The sequence below is a fragment of the Drosophila biarmipes genome, chromosome X (assembly GCF_025231255.1).
Source record: "Drosophila biarmipes strain raj3 chromosome X, RU_DBia_V1.1, whole genome shotgun sequence".
Lineage (NCBI taxonomy): Eukaryota > Metazoa > Arthropoda > Insecta > Diptera > Drosophilidae > Drosophila > Drosophila biarmipes.
The window spans coordinates 8,654,636-8,676,578 of record NC_066611.1 but is presented as its reverse complement, the minus strand read 5'-3'; the positions used below and the strand labels follow the sequence as shown (position 1 = coordinate 8,676,578).

The 21,943-nt window shown below is 42.5% G+C and overlaps 4 protein-coding genes and 1 long non-coding RNA gene across 5 annotated transcripts; 4 read left to right on the top strand and 1 right to left on the bottom strand.

The window, feature by feature from the left end:
- The first annotated feature begins 17 nt into the window (after positions 1 to 17).
- LOC108036210 (nudC domain-containing protein 1) lies at positions 18 to 2,448 on the top strand. Its single transcript, XM_017112205.3, has 2 exons — positions 18 to 1,789; positions 1,855 to 2,448. Exons 1-2 carry the CDS (start codon positions 529 to 531, stop codon positions 2,337 to 2,339), a joined length of 1,746 nt encoding a protein of 581 aa, XP_016967694.1. The 5' UTR covers positions 18 to 528; the 3' UTR covers positions 2,340 to 2,448.
- A 388-nt stretch (positions 2,449 to 2,836) lies between these two features.
- LOC108036595 (transmembrane emp24 domain-containing protein 7) lies at positions 2,837 to 4,094 on the top strand. The gene is made up of 2 exons (XM_017112858.3): positions 2,837 to 2,995; positions 3,068 to 4,094. The coding sequence occupies exon 2, from the start codon at positions 3,166 to 3,168 to the stop codon at positions 3,796 to 3,798; it is 633 nt and encodes a 210-aa protein (XP_016968347.1). The 5' UTR covers positions 2,837 to 2,995; positions 3,068 to 3,165; the 3' UTR covers positions 3,799 to 4,094.
- A 5,783-nt stretch (positions 4,095 to 9,877) lies between these two features.
- LOC127012497 (uncharacterized) lies at positions 9,878 to 10,564 on the top strand. The gene is made up of 2 exons (XR_007765991.1): positions 9,878 to 10,080; positions 10,143 to 10,564. It is a non-coding gene; the product is annotated as an uncharacterized LOC127012497 (long non-coding RNA).
- Positions 10,565 to 11,567: 1,003 nt separating this feature from the next.
- LOC108036627 (putative uncharacterized protein DDB_G0271606) lies at positions 11,568 to 14,886 on the top strand. Its single transcript, XM_050890488.1, has 2 exons — positions 11,568 to 11,611; positions 11,777 to 14,886. The coding sequence occupies exons 1-2, from the start codon at positions 11,606 to 11,608 to the stop codon at positions 14,645 to 14,647; spliced, it is 2,877 nt and encodes a 958-aa protein (XP_050746445.1). The 5' UTR covers positions 11,568 to 11,605; the 3' UTR covers positions 14,648 to 14,886.
- A 2,626-nt stretch (positions 14,887 to 17,512) lies between these two features.
- LOC108029158 (probable cytochrome P450 28c1) lies at positions 17,513 to 19,945 on the bottom strand. The gene is made up of 5 exons (XM_017101338.2): positions 19,758 to 19,945; positions 19,345 to 19,690; positions 18,748 to 19,158; positions 18,243 to 18,366; positions 17,513 to 18,188 (listed from the first exon to the last, which is right to left on the bottom strand). The coding sequence occupies exons 1-5, from the start codon at positions 19,943 to 19,945 to the stop codon at positions 17,746 to 17,748; spliced, it is 1,512 nt and encodes a 503-aa protein (XP_016956827.1). The 3' UTR covers positions 17,513 to 17,745.
- Positions 19,946 to 21,943: the final 1,998 nt, after the last annotated feature.

Below are 21,943 nucleotides of genomic sequence, written 5' to 3'. Positions count from 1 at the left end.
AGTAGCCTACTTGCCCTTTGCGGCAGAGCTGTGTTGTTCCGTACGAAGAAAACGAAGTAGGCCTCACCAACTTCTTCAAAACTATGTGAAAAAATATTTTAGAAATAAGTTAGAACTGAGTAATCTGAAAAATTCCTTAAAAGAAAAAGTCGGAATTGCTGATATTGTAAAATAAATTACAGCCACTAAGGTAACAACATAAATGGTTTCTGTTCATTTTTCAAACAGATGTGACTAGTGTTAAATTTGTTAGAAGTAATATTATCTAATATTTAATATTTAAAAAAAACTGCTTTCAAAAGGTTAAGGGAATACCCTTATACTAAATACCGCCGCAAGTTTAAGTTCGATAACAAACCGTTATCGAGGCAGAGCTATCGCAAGCCCCAATCGATGACAAGCTGACGTGAGATTTTTGATTTGATTTGTTTGGCCTCGACTTGCCGGAATTTCCTTTCCATTTGTAAGCCTTTGTAGACGCGTTCTGGCCAGGATCTAAATCGAACCGAGAACCGGGTGCGAATCAGAATGCCCGTGGTGGAGCTGTGCGTGGACCGCAGCCTGGTGTGTCCCAACTTCGATGGCTACAAGCTGTCCTTCGACCCGGTGCCGGTGCTCGAGCAGCAGATCGAGTGCGAGCCGCTGCACCTGCTGCCGCACCAGGACCAGTACTCGCTGCTGCACGTGGAGGTCTTCGGCCGGCACAACCACCTGTTCGCGGATCCCTGGCAGCGCCACTGCAGCTACTACATCAACGTGCGCCACCAGCTGATGCAGTGCCTCTACGATCCGCAGAGCGGGCACTCGCTTGGCCAGCGGGTTGTCTACACCATCGATTACCGCGACCAGGGCGATGGCTACCAGCATCTGAGCGGGGACTACAACTACTCCGTGTCCTTCATTTCGGAGCGATTCTGTGTGATCTGCGACGGGATGACCTCGTACCACCTGCTGGACACCGGCGATCGATCGCGGCCCGGCCAGCAGGCATGGGAGCGGATCACGCGCACGCCAGTGAATCATACCAGCGAGTATCGCGGCTTTGTGCTCTACGACGCCCGGCTGGATGTGGTGCAGGAGCGCAAGCAAATCTCTCTGCTGGCCGGACATGTGGCGCGCCGGGATAAGAGCTTGGCGAGGGAACGGGTGCAGGTGCATTACATGGATCTGACGTGGGCACGCTGGACGCAATCGCCGGCCAGTGGCGAGTGGTCATATAGCGTCTGCCAGCGACTGGAGACCACTGGCTCGGTGCTCTACTGCGCCTTTGAGCCCCGCGCCGAGTCCCTGATCATTGCCAGCAACCGCGAGGTGCAGACACCCGAGCAGCGCCGGGAATCGGATGAAGCCGAAGCTGTAGCTCCTACACCAGCAGATCCACCTGTTCCTCCAGTTGTCCAGGTGCAAAATGGCGACCAAGCACACTATCGCTGGACTCAGACCACTGAAAATGTGCACATCCGCTTCGAAGTGCCCACAAACGCCTCCAAGGACGACTTCAACGTGAGCTGTACAAGTAACTTTGTCGAGGTGAAACACCTGGACGAGGTGCTCTTTACCGGGCAGTTATACGCCAGGTTGAACGAGGATTTCACCACCTGGACCTTGGAGGCGGAAGGTCTGGAAGGCCTGGAGGTGACGCTGTCGAAAGATGTGCGAGAGCACTGGCCGCGATTACTACCACAGGAGGAAGATGGCGGGGAGGCCGCTGCGCCGCTGCCCATTCCCAATCTGGAGGATCCCATTGAGGAGTGCGACCTGGGACTGGCCGATGAGGACGTGAAGATGGGTGAGTAGTGCACTCTTCTGCACAGAATGAGAAGGTTAACTATGTGTTTCGCTCATCTCTACCAGTGCGCTTCAATCTGCCCAAGGGGTGCATCACCCACACCATTTTCCTGGGCTCCAATCCACTGCTGTTCACCGCCACGCTGCGTCCTGGATTTCCGGCCGCCTTTGCCACGCGCCAGGGCGTCGATGCATCCCTGTGGCTGCAGAAGTACCAGCCGAGTCGCCCGGACGAGTGGGGCGTCCGCCACGAGGGCCAGCTGCACGCCTTCGGCTATGTGCAGGCCTCCAAGGAGATGCGCAAGTACACCGCCTGCTGCCCGGACCTGGAGTACGTGGCCATCTGCGAGACCTTCCGCCATGTGCTCGTCTACTGGCCGCGTCACGACTCTGCCGGCGGACTGCGCAAGCGCAACGGGCCGCCCGTCACCGTGGGCAAGCAGAACCTCATCACCATCGACCACAGGCTCGGCGAGATCCTGGGCATATCCACAGCTAACAATGTGATCACGGTTATCACCAAACGCGCCCTGCTCCACCTGCAGGTGTAGCCGGGCATAAATTCCTTCTGGCTCGCAGCACCTTTTGGACTTTTCTATTTGCATTTACTTTAAAAATTTATCGTTGAGTAAACAATAAATGCAGATTGTTAAACCACCAGTGGCCCCGCTATTGAAATGTACGAATGTTCTTGGGAAACATTATTTTTATATACATTTAGAAAATATAATCAATCAATTTACACATTTTATAGAATTTTAAGCATATTATTGAACAGTAAAAAAAACTTTAAAAAATAGCAATACTTTCCAAAAGAAATTTATTATCTTTAAATCTTTTAAATTTAAATTCATAAGTTTTGTTTATTGACAGAACAATTGTAGGTTGAAAAATATAAACACCTAATACAATTTATAGGATCCTAATGGACTAAGTAAATAATTTAAAATTATATTTAAAATACATTTTTTTTGCAAAACCTGGCAACTTTGCCTTCAACCGCCAGTTATCGATAGGCGATAGAAGATACGTGTTCGCGCAGTGTTGCACAGCGGGCGGCAAAAAGAGTGTTGACACGTGTCAGAACTTTCGGCCTATCGAAGTGGCCAAAGAACGATAGGCGAATCCCTTGCAAATAACGCCGATCCACTTATCGATAGCACATCACAAAAAACAAAAACACGTCACGTAATCCGGACGGAGGCTGGTGAGTCCAAGTGATGACAAGGTGGCATCGCACCTGCCCGGAATCTAGTGACCCAGCGTTTTTCCATTCCAGCTGGGCAAATCGCAGGCGGTGAAGCAGAAAATCAATAGAGCAGAGTCCGTGCACTTGGAGCCCCCAGCAGATACCAAAAAAGGAGACCACCACCAGCCATGAACACACAAATCGTGCTCTTCGTGGCGGCCCTCATGATGCACTGCATCTCCGCCGTGGAGTTCACCTTCGATCTGGCCGACAACGCGGAGGACTGCTTCTACGAGGAGATCAAGAAGAACTCGAGCGCCTACTTCGAGTTCCAGGTGTCGGCCGGCGGCCAACTGGACGTGGACGTCACCCTGAAGGACCCGCAGGGCAAGGTCATCTACAAACTGGAGAAGGCCACCTTCGACAGCCATCAGTTTGTGGCCGAGACGACGGGCGTTTACACCGCCTGCTTTGGCAATCAGTTCTCGGCCTTCTCGCACAAGATCGTCTACGTGGACTTCCAAGTGGGCGAGGAACCCGCTCTGCCGGGCGTGGACGAGCATGCCACGGTGCTCACGCAAATGGAGACCTCCTCGCAGGCGATTCACAAGGGCCTCAACGACATCCTGGACGCCCAGACGCATCATCGGCTGCGCGAGGCGCAGGGCCGCAAGCGCGCCGAGGATCTCAATCAGCGGGTGATGGTCTGGTCCTCGCTGGAGACGGCCGCCGTCATACTGATCGGCCTGGTCCAGATCATGGTGCTGCGCAACTTCTTCACGGACCGGAAGCCCAGCCAGGCGCACTACGGGCGGCTGTAGAGGATCGGGGTCGGTGTCGGGATCTAGCTTTGTGTAAGAGCCCTAGGACGGTAGGGGAGCCCTCCCGTCTCCCATCTCCAACTGTCCAAACAATCAAAATGTCCCGAAATGTTGTCAATCTCGTCTTAGCCGCAACGTATTCATTCCCCCTCCCACAAGGGCGTTTTCTATTCGGGAAAAAAACCCCCTAACGACATGTAATATTTTTTGTTAAGACCTCAGCCGGAAAAACAGAGAATGTTTTTTTTTTTTTAAATACATGCAAAAGCAAACACAACTCGATAGCTAAAGGTAAACACAGCGTTTTAATAGGGAGGTCCTTGGGCTTTACTTGGGAACTCTTTCGGAAATATGAGAAGGAATGAAATCCATTATTATAGTACAAATTCTAGAAGCTTATGAAGGGGAGATCTAGCAACTTGGAAATCTTTTATTTTAATATGAACTCTTTATCAATTAAAATATAATACTACTTCCTAGTTACGCTTAGTGGGGTATTGTTAATGATAATATTCTCCATTTCAGCTGGCGTGGCCCCCTTAACAATACCTAGATAAAGCTTGGATATGCTCTGCAATTCAGCTGATTAAATAGAAAGGAACTTCGGCTGTATGTGAAGAGTAGAAAAGTTGATTTGGAAAGTATATGTTTATATGGATAGCGTGAAAAAACTGTCAATTTAAGAGTAAACCATATCTATAAATGTATTTTCCTTAAATAAAAAAAGCAAGACTTAATTTGTTTGATAAAAATAAACCACTACAATTTGATAACTAATGGCACGTACTTGTCAAATGGCATAAAGGGCTAGCTTTATCATTGATTTTCGTTGATCTTGTTAGCAACTATCTTTCTTATCAAAGCTTGCAGCTAGTTTAGTCATATTTTGTGGCAACTGATAGGACATTTTCACACCGAGATACATCAAAGGGTAATGCGATTGCGAAATCGTGACGGATTCGGGTTACTAAACGACCATTTTGCAAACAAAATTATTGCCACTGCCAAGATAATGCCCCATTCGAATGCAATAAATCTCCCTAACTGCCTTGTGTACGGGCTGTCATCTTTGCGTTGGCGATCTTCATTGACTGACTCTTGGAATTTCGCAGATCTTTTGTCAATCGCGAGGCATTGCCAAATGTGCGAGTCCAGGTGTAAAACGCGATAAATGGTATGCAAATGTCGTCGTTTGTGCGAATGCCAATTAATAGTATTTAAATCAGTCCAAGACAATGACAGTGACACATCGACGGTAGTATGTTTATTGCCCCATTCACGACAAAAGGCGATGAAACAAGACAAATACCAGAGGGTTTTGCCAAAATTTGACTTTATTTATTGAAATAATGGGAGAAATATTAGCTTTATTCATGTTAATACATGCTTTTTAAATTTACAAATTTATACTTAAAATCCTTTGTAAAAAAATTTATAACATTTATTTATTTTTATTATTCTTAAATTTTAATTTATTTGAATAAGGCTAAAAGCCCATATTTCACATTATTTGTTTGGCAGTTACATTTTATTATATTAAAAAAATGCCATGTTTATTTTAAAATGGTTGACTTTTTTAACATTTATATAATAAATATATTTTTCTATTTGTTATACTTTATTATCATAAACATTCAATTGTGAATAAATTATTATATACATCTAATTGATTTCCCTTTTTATATTTTTTAATGTATGTGCATTTAATCTTGCCTGACCTTGTTCTTAAAATATTTTTAAGATATGGCTCAAAACCATTAATTAATTAATTTAAATTTATTTGTATAGTAAAATGTAATTTATTTGCAATTTTATTTTATTAAAAAAGTTTCAAGTTAAATTTACAGTTCTTCAGGTTCGGCAAAAATTGAATTTTTATTTATAAAAAAATTGTTTCAACAATAATAACAATTAATAAATAAATTTTAATTTATTTGTAAAGGGTTGACAGCTTTCAATTTTATTATACTTAAAATGCTTTAACTTACATCAAATAAATCGCTACAGTTTCTTTAGAATTTTGGGCATAAAATACTTCTAATTTTTGTACACTTTAAATTTTTTGGAGAAGCAGAGCTATCTATCTATCTAATATCTTCTTGGTTTTTTGCCACCTCTTTAATTACTTAGTTGGCTTGAAGATGTTGGTCCAAACTGAACTCTTGACTTGGCAACAGCAGATGGCCGGCCACTTAAAACCAAAGTGAAGGGGAAGACAGCGCCGAAGGACATGTGTAAATGAACTGTCTGCGGATCGATTGATCGATGTCAAAATGGGGTTAATCAAACGTCAGCACAGTTCGCATGCTAATTATCCGGATTATAATGATAATATATATGTCAGGGGTTAAGTCACAGACCCAGAAGCCCAGGCTATTAGTCAGCGAGTCACAGAAAATATCCATCAAAATTATACCCAATTATATATTATAAAGTATTATTTAATTCATTTTTTTTTAAATATACAATAATAGGTCTACTTCTTATTTTTTATATAGATTGAAGATTTAAGATTAAAGATATAAAATATAAGATCCTTTTCGGCTGGATTTATTTGTTTATTATATATTAACATATATATATTTGTATTTAATATATAAAATATAAGATCCCTTCTACCAGCTAATATTTTAATTTTTGTTTACTACATTTGTAATATTTTTAATCAGTTTTAATAAATATTATGTGTATATTTATTTATTTACCATTATTATTGAATATTTCAAGTACTTTTATATATAAAATATAAGATCCCTTGCAGTTGATAATATTCTAATTTACATTTTAGTATTATTTTGAATACATGTGATTTTTATATTTTAAGTTAAAACTTAGACAGTTTCTTTGTGTGCAGCAATTATTTGTGGAAGGACAGGCTGGGTATTAACTGGCCAGCAGGGGTAATTAAAAATCGAATTTCAAAATCCATTCGGATTTGCATGGCGTGGCTCAATAGATAATGACCAATCAATGAATCGTCACTGTTGAGGGCCCCAAAACAAACAAACCGAACACGCCCCGAACTTCCTGGGGCACAGCGGACTTATTGTAACCAACCTCTGCCGCCTCGAACACCTCGGAGTCCCCCTTTTTGGACAAGAGGTCGCCGCTGTGGCTGCTGCAGACTCTTCAGGTTTTATGTATCAATTAGTAGTGCGACGACACCGGTTCCATCCGTCAATGGCCAATCTTCGGCCGGATGCTGCGAGGGGAGCTCGGCGACTTTTCCACGTTTTCAGAAGGTTTCCAAAAATTGTTGACAAAACTAATTAAAATTTAAGGAAGAAATGTCTTGTAATACTCTATTATAACATAATATTTTAGCTGAATAAAAATTTTGGTATAATTATTGTATTATTACACAGACTACAAGTGTTTTTAGCTCATTTCTAACATATTGGATACAATTTTGGTAAAACACTATTTTTTTTAAATACAATTTTGGTAAAATAATATGTTTATTCTAAAAAAAATATATATAAATAAATTTTAAAATATTTATAAATATAGTTAAGTTATATATTTTTCAGAACAAATTACCTACATTTTCAGGTTTTAAACAATTTTGTATAGAACTAGTTCAAATTTAAGATAGGAATGTTTTTTAATTCTTTAAAAACTGATCGCAATCATATAATGTTAGTTAAATACTATATATGTTATTATTATAGTATTATTATACAGACTAAGAATGTTTTAGTATATTTTTCAGAACTCATTTTTGGAATATTGGATACAATTTTGGTAAATATTAAATAATAATAATATAAAACTAAATAAAAAATATCACAATATTTAATGTATTTTTAGCTCTTTATCCTATTTAAATTACATATATTGTTGTTAAAAATACATTAGTAATTTCAAATTTATTTCTTATAAAAGTACAAAGGTCTTTTGGATCCACCCGCTTGACAAATCGATTCGGTTTCCCTTTTCTTTTCGTTTTCAACTTCGTATCGTGCTTTTTGAGGTAGTAAGTTTGTTTATCTTTATCGGCTTTGCCAAATGCTTCGACTGCACTGAAAGAAATTCAATGATTATAGTTAGGGTCAATGACAAAAATATCGGAATAAAAAATAAATACAGTTCTAGGATTAAATATGGAATATTAGCTTATACAAAATTTAGATTTCTATAGATCGGCATGTTTAAAGTTTAGGCCTTTTTTTTCAGTGTAGCCTTACTATATTGCGACTGCAACCTGTTGCTGTTGTTGTTCCCCCTTGCATAGTATATGGCACAAATTCAGTATTGATAAATATGCCAGCCTTATGCATAGCCAATAAGTGGTAAATCGACCTCCAATGGCCCACTAATGGGCGGCGATGTTTGTTAATGTGAATATATATACTTTACATTTTCACAGAGAACCAGAGGGAGAGGGAAAGCGAGCGAGAAATTAAATAATTAACAAGCCAGGCAATATGCATATCAAATTTTTTAGTTATGCCAGCAAACTGCAGGGGCACTCTCATAAATAATTAATAATGTATCTCGGATGCTAATTCGGGCTGAGCGGAAATTTATGGCACGAAAGAACCGGGGACCGGGCCTACAAACTCCGGGATAGAGTTACTATGAAATGCATTTCATAACTATTGAAAATAAGTTGGTAATAATTTGATTAAAGGGGTATAATTACCTTACCACAAGGCGTTATATAAAGGTTATAAATCGTTGACTGGGGAAAAATTAAATTATAATTTAAAACTCCATATGATTGGTATATACGTTTATATTTAATATGTAAATATTGGACAAGTAGCTAAGGAGGAATATAAGAGCCTTTAATTTTTTTATTAAGTGGTGATATTTTTGGAAAATTTTAAATTTACAATGTTTTTTTTGTAATAAAATAGATATTTTCTTTACCACAATTTTATTTATGTTCTCAATGATTTTTAAATTTAATAAAAAATGTATTAAAAAGATTTAAATATTTTTGTTAAAATGCCAAATAATTAAGCAACCTCAAAAAGGTTATAAATGCGATCCGAAGCAGACGTCCACACATTGTTTTATTTAACCAGTTAATAAGTGTCTTTGGGCAAGGCCCTTTGATTTCTGTTTGGCCAATACTTCGATTCAATTCAATTCGATTCAATTATTTGCATGTCCCGCCTTTGTTGGCCATCTCGCCTCAATTTTTCCCTGCCGGCCTTTGTGTTGGCCAAGTTGTTAGCGATCGGTCGGCAGCTCGGTGGGCCAAATATGCATAAAATATTTGAGCCAAGATGGGTCAAGGTTTCTCGATGGCAGCGCCATGGGAAAATTACACGCGTTTCTGCGGAAAACCAGATGAACGATGTCGCTATAATGGTTATACAACCCATCTGTTTTGTTGTGATTGCTATCGATCCACTGTGAATAGAGTCATGTTTTACAGGTTGTTTTTCAGGCAGGCAGTGTGTGAATGGGCGGCCTTTTGGTGGGCTGAGCTTTGGCTATCTATAAATAAATAAATATTTAGGTTTATCATGTATCAACAAATATTTGGAGAGACGTATAAAATATATTTATATTATTTATAGGCATTAGTATTTTTTTAACAAATTAAATAAATAATATCAATCTGGTTTTCGCAGATATTAACGTCAATTTTGAAACTTTAAATTTACATTTTCAGTCAGGTGACTTTAAAAACCGCTAATTTAAAGTCAACATAAACTATTTATAAATATTTATGAACTGAAAACTATTCATGTTTATAATATATGAACATATGCTTAGCGGAATCTGTTTTAAATTTATAAAATAAATTTATATTATTCATAGGAATATATAAAATACTTTACAAAGACTAAGAATTGATTTTTAGTTAACAGAATATTAATTGATCACTTATTTTACTTACGAACAGAATAAATAAATAATATTAATCTGGTTTTTGAAATTTATAATATATATATATATTATTTATAAATAAAAAACTATACATGTTTATAATGTATCAATATATATTCATAGAAATCTGTTTTAGATTTATAAAATAAATTTATATTTTTTACTTTACTTACTTACTTTAAATTGATTAATAATTATAAAATACTTATTGACCACTTACTTTCTTTTCAATCATAAAAAATAAATAAAACCAGTCTGGTTTTTGCAGAAATTAACGTCAGTTTGTAAACTACATATTTAAATTTTCCATCAGACACCTATAAAACCGATAATTCGAAGTCGCTATAAACCCGCGGCCGATGTTGCACAAGAATCCACGCAGAAATCGGCTAGCAGGTGGTGTTGCTCGTGCTTAAAGACCCATCCGAGGCGGAGGTGAGGCGACATGCTTATCAATGTTTGATGTTTAATTCATGGCCCACAAATAAGCCCAACAGCCGACACGCATTGCCAATGACAGATGTAATCATTTTTGGCAATGCCAGCCGGCTGTTTAGCGGGCATTTTGCGAAACCCCGGGCCCGAGCCCGAATCCGAATCCGATGCATATGCAAAGCTAACAACAGGAAACCCAAGCCACCCGGTAACGAGCCGGTTGCGCAAGCGCACGGAGAACACACGGCCCGGCGACTGATGTTGGATGTCCGACTCCCATGTCCGAGGCATTTTTGGGAGCAGGCGTATTAGTTACATCCGCCCAAGGCACACCGCTCGGGAATTAGTTGGGCTGCACTGGGAAAAATATATGCTGGAGGAAGGCCCTAAAAACATCTATGGATATCTAGGGATACCATCATTTAAGAATACTTATTTACATTTTATTCCCTTATAAAATTCCTACTTTTTTCAATCCTCGAAACATGCTTTCTTTTTGCCCTTAATAACAATAGTAATAATAAATAAACTAATACCTTTGATTAGGGGTTTTTAAGAACCAGAGTATAGGAATTGTATTTCTAGTTCAACGCGGTATGATATAAAAAATAATCTAATATGATAAGATCATAAAATATTTATTAATATTTATATAGATTTAAAAGAGCAGGGGAGTTTGTTTGTAAAGTGAAAAATTGTTACTTATTCTTATAATTCAATTTTATTCCCTTTAAAGAGACACCCATCGTAAAAAATCCTTGAAGTATAACAAATGGTTCAAAATTATGCACCTTACCCACTTTGTCCACTGTAAAAATAATTTGAAATTTAAATAACTATGAAAGTATACGAATAGTATGAGGTTATGGTTAAAAGAATATAATACATATGTTCATTTACATACATTTCTATATTTACATATTGTCAAGTTCTTATTGGAATATATTATCTATTATATCAAATTGTAATTGTTTTTATAAAAAATACATATTTTTTTAAGTAAATAAAAGATATTTATATATTTTATGTGATAGCTAAGCTAAATATATTTCCTAAAAACAGTAAAGATAATAAATATTTGTAAAATCTAGGTATGCCCCTTTTTAACCACCTGTAAAATGTATCTGAGCCACCAGCCAAGTTACTATTGACAAATACCATTCGGTCAAGCCCTTTTTTATGGTCTAATATATCGGAGACTATTTGTTTTTCCGGGTGTAGTAGTGTGGACCGGCGATAACTCAATAAGCGGAATCTGCATTTTCGGGCGAAATGCGAACGAGCGAGCGAAGAGGTTGCGCAGCATCCCAGAGCAACTAACCCCAACTAATGAAAGGCCCCCTTTCTGGCCACCTTGGAGGTGGCGATGGCGACGGAGATGGCGATGGAGATGTCGATCGCCGACGCTGAAGATGCGCCGACTAGTTTTCGGATCGGATTGGCTTTGTATAAAACGCGTGGCCGGGTCAATCGGGGCATCATTGATCGGTTGGACATCGAGGGCTCAAGCACGACCACTGTGAAGATGAATGTAAGCAGAGCCCCACCGCCAAAGGCCAAGGATTACCATCGGGCCAGGGCTTCACAATCATCCACACCACACTCATCCACATTTCATATCAGTGACAAAACCCTTCTTTTTTTTCTGTGACTCAAAAACCGTTTTGTGCTTTCTTTCGACTCGTTCTCGGTGAAGTTCTTTGGCGCCCTTATTGCGCTCGCCTTCTGTGCGCTTTGTGGCTCCACCCAAGCGGATATATCGCTCAAGCTGCGCCAGCAGCAACAGCCGCTGATCACCAAGGAGCAGTACTACAAGACGGGCGGCGGCTTCCAGGAGAGCAGCTACGGCAACTCCGGCTACCAGATCTTCGAGGTGCACAACCACTTCGCCGGCCAGACCAAGGGCCCGGCCTACCTGCCGCCCCAGGGCCAGAGCTCCAGTGGCCAGGCCCACGACGACAGCCTGGACCTGTCCTTCCTGAACTTTGCCGACGCTCCGGCTCCGGCGCCAGTTGCTGCCCCTGCTCCCGCTGCTGCTCCTGCTCCGGCTCAGATTTCCGTGCCCTTCCCCTCGAGCTACCAGCATGACTTCCAGCGAAAGGCTCCGGCCTCGTCCTCCGTGGGTTACAGTGGCCAGGCCTACCTGCCGCCCACCAGCGCCGCCACGCCCATTGTGCAGCAGCAGCAACAGCAAGTGGTGCAGCAGCAGCAACAAGTGGTGCAGCAGCAACAGCAAGTGATCCCGCAGCAACAAGTGGTGCAGCAACAACAGCAGCTGATCCCACAGCAACAGCAAGTGGTGCAGCAGCAACAACCCCAAGTGTTGCAGCAGCAGCAAGTGCAACAGCAGTACAGCCAGCAGAGTTATGAAGCACCCGCCTATCTGCCACCCACTGCCCCCCAGGAGGTTGCTCAGCCTGTGCCCATCAGCTACCAGCAGCCACAGAAGGTCTTCCAAGGACCCACCTATCTGCCACCCCAGCAACAGCAGGTGCAGCAGATTCAGGAGGTGCAACAGCAGCAGCAAGTGCAGCAAGTTCAGGAGGTGCAACAGCAGCAGCAAGTGCAGCAGATTCAGGAGGTGCAACAGCAGCAGGTTCAGGAGGTGCAACAGCAGCAGGTTCAGGAGGTGCAACAGCAGCAGCAACAAGTGCAGCAGATTCAGGAAGTACAGCAGCAACAGCAGCAGTACCAGGCTCCTGGCTACCTGCCTCCTGGCTATGACTTCTCCAATCCCGATCAGCTGCCTCTGTCGCTGGGCCAGAGTGTGGCCACCTCGCAGAGTGTGTCGTCGGTTCAAAACGTGGCCACAACGCAGTCTGTTTCCTCGGTGCAGCAGGTTGCTGGCGAGTACCGCGCTCCTGGCTATCTGCCACCTGGCTACGATGCGCCAGCTCCACAGGCACCAACCCAGCTCACCTACCAGCAGCCACAACAGCAACTGCAGCAACCACAGCAGCCACAGCAGCAGCAACAGGTGTATGTTGCACCCACGCAGGCAACTGTCAGCGATCCTGGCGCCCTGCCCGACGGCTATGACTTTGTGAAGCCCGAGAATGCCGAGGCAGCCATTGCCGAGCTGCACAGCCTGCAGACCGCCACCAAGCTGCTGAAGCAGCAGCAGGAGCAACAGTTGCTGCTGCAACAACAGCAGCAGCAACAGCAGCAGCAACAGCGGCAGCAGCAGCAGCAGCAGCAACAGGTCGTGGTGCAGTCTCAGTTGCAGGTTGCCCAGCAACAGCAAAGCGCAGACATTGTCTACGGTCGTCCCAAGTCTCAGCAGCAGCAGCAACTTCTGGCTCCTCAGAGCACACTGGCAACATCCTCTGCAGTCAGCTACCAGCAACATTACACGGCTCCTGGCTACCTGCCACCAACTGCCACTGCTTCGGCTCCAGCTCCAGCTCCAGCTCCGTCTCCCGTTTCCGTTTCCGTTTCCATTCCAGCTCCAGCTCCTCTGGCTGCCCCTGCTCCAGCTCCTGTGGCCGTTGTCCAGGCAACATCAACATCCAGCTCCTACCAGCAGCAACAGCAGCAGCAGTTCAGGGCTTCTGCTTATCTGCCACCAACTGTTGCAGCTCCTGCTCCTGCCCCTGTCCGTGTGGCAGCTCCTGCTCCTGCTCCTATCCGTGTGACAGCCACTGCTCCCGCTCCAGTGCGTGTGGCAGCTCCTGCTCCCGCTCCCATCCATGTGGCCGGACCCGCTCCCATCGCCATCTCCCTGCCACCTTCGGCTCCCAACCAGGTGACCCACATCCACTCCCTGCGCAGCTACATGAACACCGTGCAGCCCTTCGCCCGCTACGCCCAGCCAGTGGCCGTGCGCCAGCAACACCAGCACGTCGTCCAGCAGCAGCAACACCAACAGGTGCAGCAGCAACATCAGCACGTGCAGCATCAACAGGTCATCGAGGTGGCGCCCATGTACCGTGAGCAATCGAAGCGTCCCCGCTTCTATGCCCCCGCCTATGCCAGCAACACTGTGCCCCGCCAGCAGCAGCAGCAGCACCTGCACCACCACTACCACCACCGCGTGGTGCAGAGCCAGAAGCTGCAGCCCCTGCCGGCTCCCACCCTCAGCTTCAAGGCCCAGCAGTCGCTGCAGAAGTTCATGCCCAAGGACGTGCAGGTGGCGGTGAATGTGGCCATGGCGGCCACGGCTCCCGTGGTGGCGCCACCCGCCCTGCGCGGCAGCTCGCGGGTGCGCACTGTGCAGATCGTGAAGCCCCATGCCACGCGCACCTTCAAGGTGCTGGAGCAACTGGACCAGGCGGGCGTCAAGACCATCAAGATCCTGGGGGCCACCAACGAGCAGCCGCAGGGACGCCACCAGGTGGTGAAGGTGGTGACCCAGAATGCCCAGAGTGGCGCCGAGAGCCATGTGCAGACCGTGAAGATCTACGACGAAGTGCAGCAGGTGCAGCAAGTGCAGCAGGTGCAGCAGCCACTGCGTCTGCAGCCCCTGAGCGGGGGCAACAACGCCTACTTGCCACCACCGCGTCCCCGGTCGCGCAGCGTGCGCCAGGCCTCCAAGCCGCTGCGCCTGCATCCCGTCGCCCGGCTCTAGAGGATGGGGTCAAGGTCGACTCCCAGCACTGATTAGTTGTTAATTTGATCATCGAGCGTCCACTTATTTTTTTTCTACCTCGTTTCTGCCTCATTTCGCATGCATTTCTGTGCGCGCTACCAGCAAATCTACACACAAATACCCCAAATCGCATTCGAAATCAAATCATTTGCATGCAATATCAACCGATTCGAATTTCTTACCTAATAAATGTATACTTACGTAAAATATGTAAATAATTTGGCTGTTTAATTTCGCTGATTGGGATTGCTCATCCATTGGAGTTGGCTCTGCGTGCGGTGGACCTTCAGTTTTTACGGCCAACCAATGGGCTGTGGTCGAGGTTTGCCATAAATTCTGATGAATCGGAAATGGACTGGGGCATTCCAAGTTTTATGGGATTCAAATTGGGTTTGATTACCATCCTAAAATTTCAGGTTTACTAACTATCTGACTATCTAACTATCTAAGTATCTCACTTTCTTACTATCTTATTATCTTACTATCTGACTATCTGACTATCTAACTATCTAAGTATCTCACTATCTTACTATCTTATTATTTTACTATCTTACAATCTTTCTATCTTACCATCTCACTATCTAACTATCTTACTATCTTACTATCTTAATATCTTATTATCTTATTATCTTATTATCTTACTATCTTTCTATCTTACTATCTTACTGGCTAACTATCTTACTATCTTTCTATCTTATTATCTTACTATCTTTCTATCTTACTACCTTACTATCTTACTATCTAACTATCTATCTATCTTCCGAGATACTATAGTATCTAACTATCTATCTATCTTCCGAGATAGAATGGTATTTCACATTTGTTTATAAGACTGGTGACCCATTTCAAATCAAATTTTTAAATTTTCGTCATCATAGGCTATAAATCTCGTATTTGCTTTCAAAAGCAGTCGTTTAACCACTTCGTGCAAGTCCAATCGCACAGCTCCGAGCAAATCCACGATCATAATGACGACTTAGACGATGTCTCTGATCTCGGATTGCTCATCCCAAAGGCGTGTCTTCCCCTTCTCGAACTCTCTCCCAGCGCGTGACCTTCGTTTTCGGTTTCGTTGGGGTTTTGGCCCGTGGGTTTTGACGGGTTTTAAATTTGTTTGCTTCCGCTCTTAGTAGTCGGCGAATAGTGAAAGGCCTGACCGGATTTGGGGCCTACACGATTCATTTGCGACTAGTGTGTTGCACGATGACAATGAATCGCACCTTACTCAATACTGAACACCTTAGGGTTCCTCTACATAAAACCATTTGATTTGGGAAATACATAAATTTAAGTTAAGAGGAAACATTCCCATTTTTGATCTTGGGAAACACACACCTTAAAATATAATTCTTAACATAAAACTTATAAAAAAACGGAATATCTGAAGTAATGATGCATCCCCTTACAAATTTCTGAACCCCGTTTTCGGCCTAAATATTCCGTTTTTTGGCTGTTAAAAGGAAACTAAACGTCAGACCGAGGAATGTCATACCCCGTTGAGCTCGTTGTTTAAATTCCTATCTTTTGGCATTTAAGTCTAGAAATTTTTAAATTTTGAGATTTTTTGAAAAAAAATTATGACGCACCCCCTTACAAATTTCTGAACCCCGTTTTTCGGCCTAAATATTCAGTTTTTTGGCTGCTATAAAGAAACTAAACGTCAGATCGAAGAATGTCATACCTCGTTGAGCTCGTTGTTTAAATTCCCATCTTTTGGCATTTAACTCTAGAAATTTTTAAATTTTGAGATTTTTTGAAAAAAAATTATGACGCACCCCCTACAAATTTCTGAACCCCGTTTTTCGGCCTAAATATTCAGTTTTTTGGCTGCTATAAAGAAACTAAACGTCAGATCGAAGAATGTCATACCTCTTTGAGCTCGTTGTTTAAATTCCTATCTTTTGGCATTTAAATCTAGAAATTTTTAAATTTCGACATTTTTTGAAAAAAATTACGACGCACCCCCTTACAAATTTGTCAACCCCGTTTTTCGGCCTAAATATTCAGTTTTTTGGCTGCTATAAAGAAACTAAACGTCAGATCGAAGAATGTCATACCTCGTTGAGCTCGTTGTTTAAATTCCTGTCTTTTGGCATTTAAATCTAGAAATTTCTACATTTTGAAATTTTTTGAAAAAATATTATGACGCACCCTCTTACAAATTTCTGAACCCGAAGGACGAAAAATGGGGAAAAATGTCAAATATAATAATTTTAACTTTGGCGATGTCTCTGATCTCGGATTGCTCATCCCAAAGACGTGTGTTCCCCACTCATCTCCCCTTTGTTTGCTTCCGCTCTCATTTGGTAGTGTGTTATACGATGACAATTAATACTGCGTAGGGTTCCCCATATGATTTTGCTAATACATACATTTAAGTTAAAAGGAAACATTTTTACTTTTCATCTACCTCTTAATATAAAACTTATAAAAAAGTTTAGCCTTCTATATAAATTACCTTATTTTATTTTATTTTATTTCTATCTATCTAGCACAAAACTAATAGCAAATGCATAATACCGATTTATATTTTCTTTCAGTGATTTTCCTATGAATGCATTCAATGCCAGCGACTTATTGATGAATAACCAGTGATTGTACACCGCCCGGTGACATAATTCCCATTTGAATGCAGCTAAACCCTGAGTCTAACAAAAGCGATGAGCCACTCTAATTTTTATTGAGCCACCAGTAAACCTTTTCCAATATCAAGATACCAAAATAATCATTTACAAATCATACACTATCAAATCAATAAAAATTTGTATATATTTAATTTAAGAATTGAACAAAAAAATTAGCATTACGTATGAATTTCGTAGGACACCTATCATTATATCACTATGTTTTATGATTTCTATTTCTAAATATAAATATTATTTATTATATTATTATATTTGTTATTATTATATTTGTTTCGGTTTTGTACAAAACCTAAAATAATAAAGTATTATTTAAAAATAATATTATGTTTGATTCGGTTTTGTATGGGCTTACCAATATTATTCTAATCTTGACCTTTAGACCTACCCCACCCCAAGGAATCATATTTCCAGAACTTAACTTAGTATGGGTTTTCAAGAACAGATATTGCGCGGGACAAACTGCAGCCAGATGCCGCCCTTGTGGACGCCCACAAAGATGGAGGGGTCTATTTCGGTGCCGTTCCGGGTGCGCGGACTGACCAGGACCTCGAAGTGCTGGACAATGGCCGCCAGAGCGGCCTTCGCCATGGTCAGGCCCAAGCGCATTCCCACGCACTGCCGGGGTCCGTTGCCGAAGCCCAGGAACGTGCCCTGCTGCTTGAAGTCCTTCAGTCCGCCGTCCAGGAATCTTTCGGGTCGGAATGTGTCCGGTTCCGGGTGGAATTCGGGATCGTTGTGCAGGGCGTAGATGGGCACCATCAGGTTGTCGCCGGGCCGCAACTTGAGCGGCTCCGGATGGTGACTGCCCCGCAGCTCGTACTCCTTAGTGCAGGTCTTCGACGACCAACCACCGGCCGGATAGATGCGCAGGCTCTCTGGAAAGGGGCTTTGAGATACTTGGTTCCGGGAAATACCTCACCATCGCGCACCATTGAAGCAGGCACCCAGATAGGGCAGGTCTATGAGCGCGTCCAGATCGGGCAGATCTCCGCCGGGATTGGACTTCTGGAGTTCCTCGAACAGAAGCTGCTGGCATTTCGGATTGCGACCGAGCTGGAAGGATAGGTATATGATATATTGTATCATGGAAAGTATCCTGATCTTAGCTGTTTTGTTAGTAAGGGATTGAAAAAGTCTTAATGGCTTAAGAATCTTTATAAAGTTGTCAAAAGTATGCAATTTTTCTTTCCCAATGAAACCATTGAACTTTAGAGTAGAAAATATATTGTTGCATACTTTTAAACACATTTTAAAGTGATTTTAAAACATGATCTAGTACCAATAAAAAATATGACAAAACAATAAGACAAAAGTACACCAATTAAATTTAAAGAAATTTGAGGCTTAAAAAAGTACCTTAAATCCAAGAAAATTTTCTCCGTTGAAATGTTTGTATTTAAATTTAATTTAAGGTCGAACTTTGTGTAAGCTTACCAGCAAAAGACAGTGAGCAATGCTGTTGGAAGTGGTGTCCAGGCCGTCGAACATGAAGGTCATGACATGCGAGACCATATCCTCCTCGCTGAGATCGAGGTCCTTTTGCATCTCCAGCAGGTGGTTGATAAAGTCATTCCGCTCCTGGTTTTTGGAACGGCGCAGGCTCAGCGCTTCGCTAATCAGTGCCACGTAGAATTCATCGTGGGAGCGGGGAAAAACCTTGGGGCGCAGGCGCCGGGGAAGATTTGGGAAGAGTCCGCAGACGGCACCGGCAATGGCCAACCCCTTGTTCTCGGCGGACATCTCCTGGTTTTGCCGGACAACCGGCAGCGGATTGTCGCTGAAGGTGCGCGCCTGGATGCCCAGAACACAGTCGAAGAGGGATTCGCCGGTGAAGCGCAGGCCAAGCTGTAAAAAGGTGTAAACATTTTTTTAAAATAGTTTCGATTGGAGGTTTTAAATCCTCTGAAAAAGGAGCCTAAAAGTATGCTAGGACTAAAAAGCATACTTTTAGGCATCTTCGATAGAGGTTTTAAAAACATTTCCGAATTAGAGCAATATTTCCTTTGTGTATCAAGGCACTGAGTTACCCACATCAACGGCATCGAACTCCATTCCGCCGACCGACTTCCTGGAGATGAAATCGCTGAGATCCCGACAGACGCGCTGCATGATGGCATGGGTGGTGCGGATGCGACCGTTGGTCAGCAAGGTGGAGAACACCGCCCGCTGGCGCCGCCACTCGTCACCCTCGAGCACAAAGGGATTGAGGGCCACCAGCCGATCCTTGGCGATGTCTATCATCTTGGAGGCATCGTTGTCCTCGAAGTGGCTGAAGGCGCTCACGTAGATCTCGTAGACCAGGCGGGGCTCCAGGACGAGCAGCTTGGGAGCGCGCAGCAGGAAGCAGCCCACATAGCTGTGCGTACTGCGGTAGCGCCTGCAAGGTCAACATATATATTATATTACTAATATAATTTTAACCCCGAAAGCATCGCTATACCCACATGTAGATGTCGCGCATGTCCATGGTGAAGTGCTGCCGGGGCCACACCATGCTGGGAAAGGAGCCGAACAGGGGCAGGACGCGCGGCTCCGTGACCCCGCGACGCCGCCAGTGGCCATAGTTGGACACCAGGAAGACGTAGAGCACGCCCAGCAGCGTCGCCATCCCCAGCAGAAGCGATCCAAACATGTCGGCGATGTAAGCGAAACTGAGTGGGTGAAATTGAATCTGATATGCTGATCTCGGGCACCGGGGCATCGCCTCCCTAGCGTGCTTCCACCCTATAGTATATCCACTTTCCAGCTTATGTGGGCTTGCGTGACTCCCAGATGATGGGGTGTCATTATCGAATTAACCGACGACCTGCTCTTATATCAAAGCACATAAGGAGCTGTGCTACAGAGTCGACCGTTTAACTTTTGGAAATATTATATAAATATATTTACTTAATATATTTTAGCAATAACACCTACCTCATTGGATCCGAACATGTTTCTCTTTGAAGAATGTGTGCTATTAGCACTCTTATAAGGTCATAGGTCAGGGAGTTGAGGATCATATCGTGCCACCCCGCCGAAGAAAGCACTGCCAACAGCCTGACAACCCTGGGCCAAAGCAAACCCAGCCCACAATGGGAACACTTAATTCAACAAAAGAGGCCATTGTCAAGTGCCATGCTGCGATACTTTCATATTTGGCGACAAATATTTGTTTGTCCTCGGATTTCGAAGCAAGAAAACTTTTGGCAAATCTTTGCTTTTCAGACACACGAAGCCAAAAACACCTGCAATCCCTAATACTTTCACTTGTCTCACGGTGAGCTGGCATCTTTTCTGTCATCTCGACCACAGCGAATGCATTAGGTATGGCTTCTGGCTCAGGCCTACACTCTGACCTAATCAATCTGGCAAAACGCCGAGACTCTATTAGGGATTTGTGCAGTAGTCGGCTCCTCCATCAATCACCGGAGATTGAACAATGATTGATGGTACAAACTACACCATATGATCTAATACCAGATCACAGAGAGAAAAAATATCTAAGGGAATGATATCTCAGATTTCCTTTAAATGTTCATCTCTTTTTTTTTTAATTTAAAGAATTCTGGAGAGTTTATAAAAAGTCTTTTACTTTTTGATTCCATTGGGCTACTATTTCGCGGCTTATAAATATATCTCCACCATTTATTTCCCAATCCCTGGCCCTTTTTTCAAGTGTAGGTTCAGTTCCCACTGGTCAGTGACATTGACATTGCTTTGCCAGACGAGTCTCGGGAGCGAAGTGTGTCCAATTGGCTTGACCTCGTCAATCCAGCTACTAAATCAAAGCAAATCCAACCTGGAAAGATCTTAGACTGCGTTGATGACTCATTGACGTGGGAAAAGCGATTTTGGGAAGCAAAAATATAAATAGGCATGCTCAACAAACATATGTTCTTGTATACCCGCTACTCATAGATAAAGTGTATATTATATTCGAGAAGAAGTAAGCAACATGCAAATGGAGACCTTTCAGATCCTATACAATACAGATATTTCCTGATACAAGATGCCTAAAGTTTATAACATCGAAACATTAGTTAACACGTTTCATTGGTTAACTGAGTAACGGGTATATGATAGTCGAGTCACTCTAGTGAAGCGTTCTCTTTATTTTTATGAAACATTCTTTTTTTTAATTTAAAAGAAAATATATTAAAAGTTAGGTCTATGAGCAAAGTATACCCAATTTTCCTATTATTTTTTTAATTTTTTCCACTTTCCAGCTATATTATAAGATTCTCCAATGAAGTTTTAATGAATTTCCCGGTTAATTTAAGTAATTTTTTCGACTGGACTTCGTCATGGCATAGCAAACTTCTGACTGAATTTATTGCAACCCATGCAATATTATGCATAAACAAATGATAATATTTACATTTTGATCATTTTAGTATACTTTTCAGTCAATTAAACATTTTAAATAATATATGATAATTATCGAGCAAACTGTAAAGTTATATAGATATGTTTGCTAAAACATTACAATGATTTATTACCGTATTCCAGCGATTATAGGGGAAAAGCAATGTCTTTAAGCGATCCTAATGACAGAACATAATGTCGATTTAAGATATTCCGAGAAATATCTTATATACCTTATATTTTTCGCCACATAACCAATCCCACAAATAAAACAGAACCACAT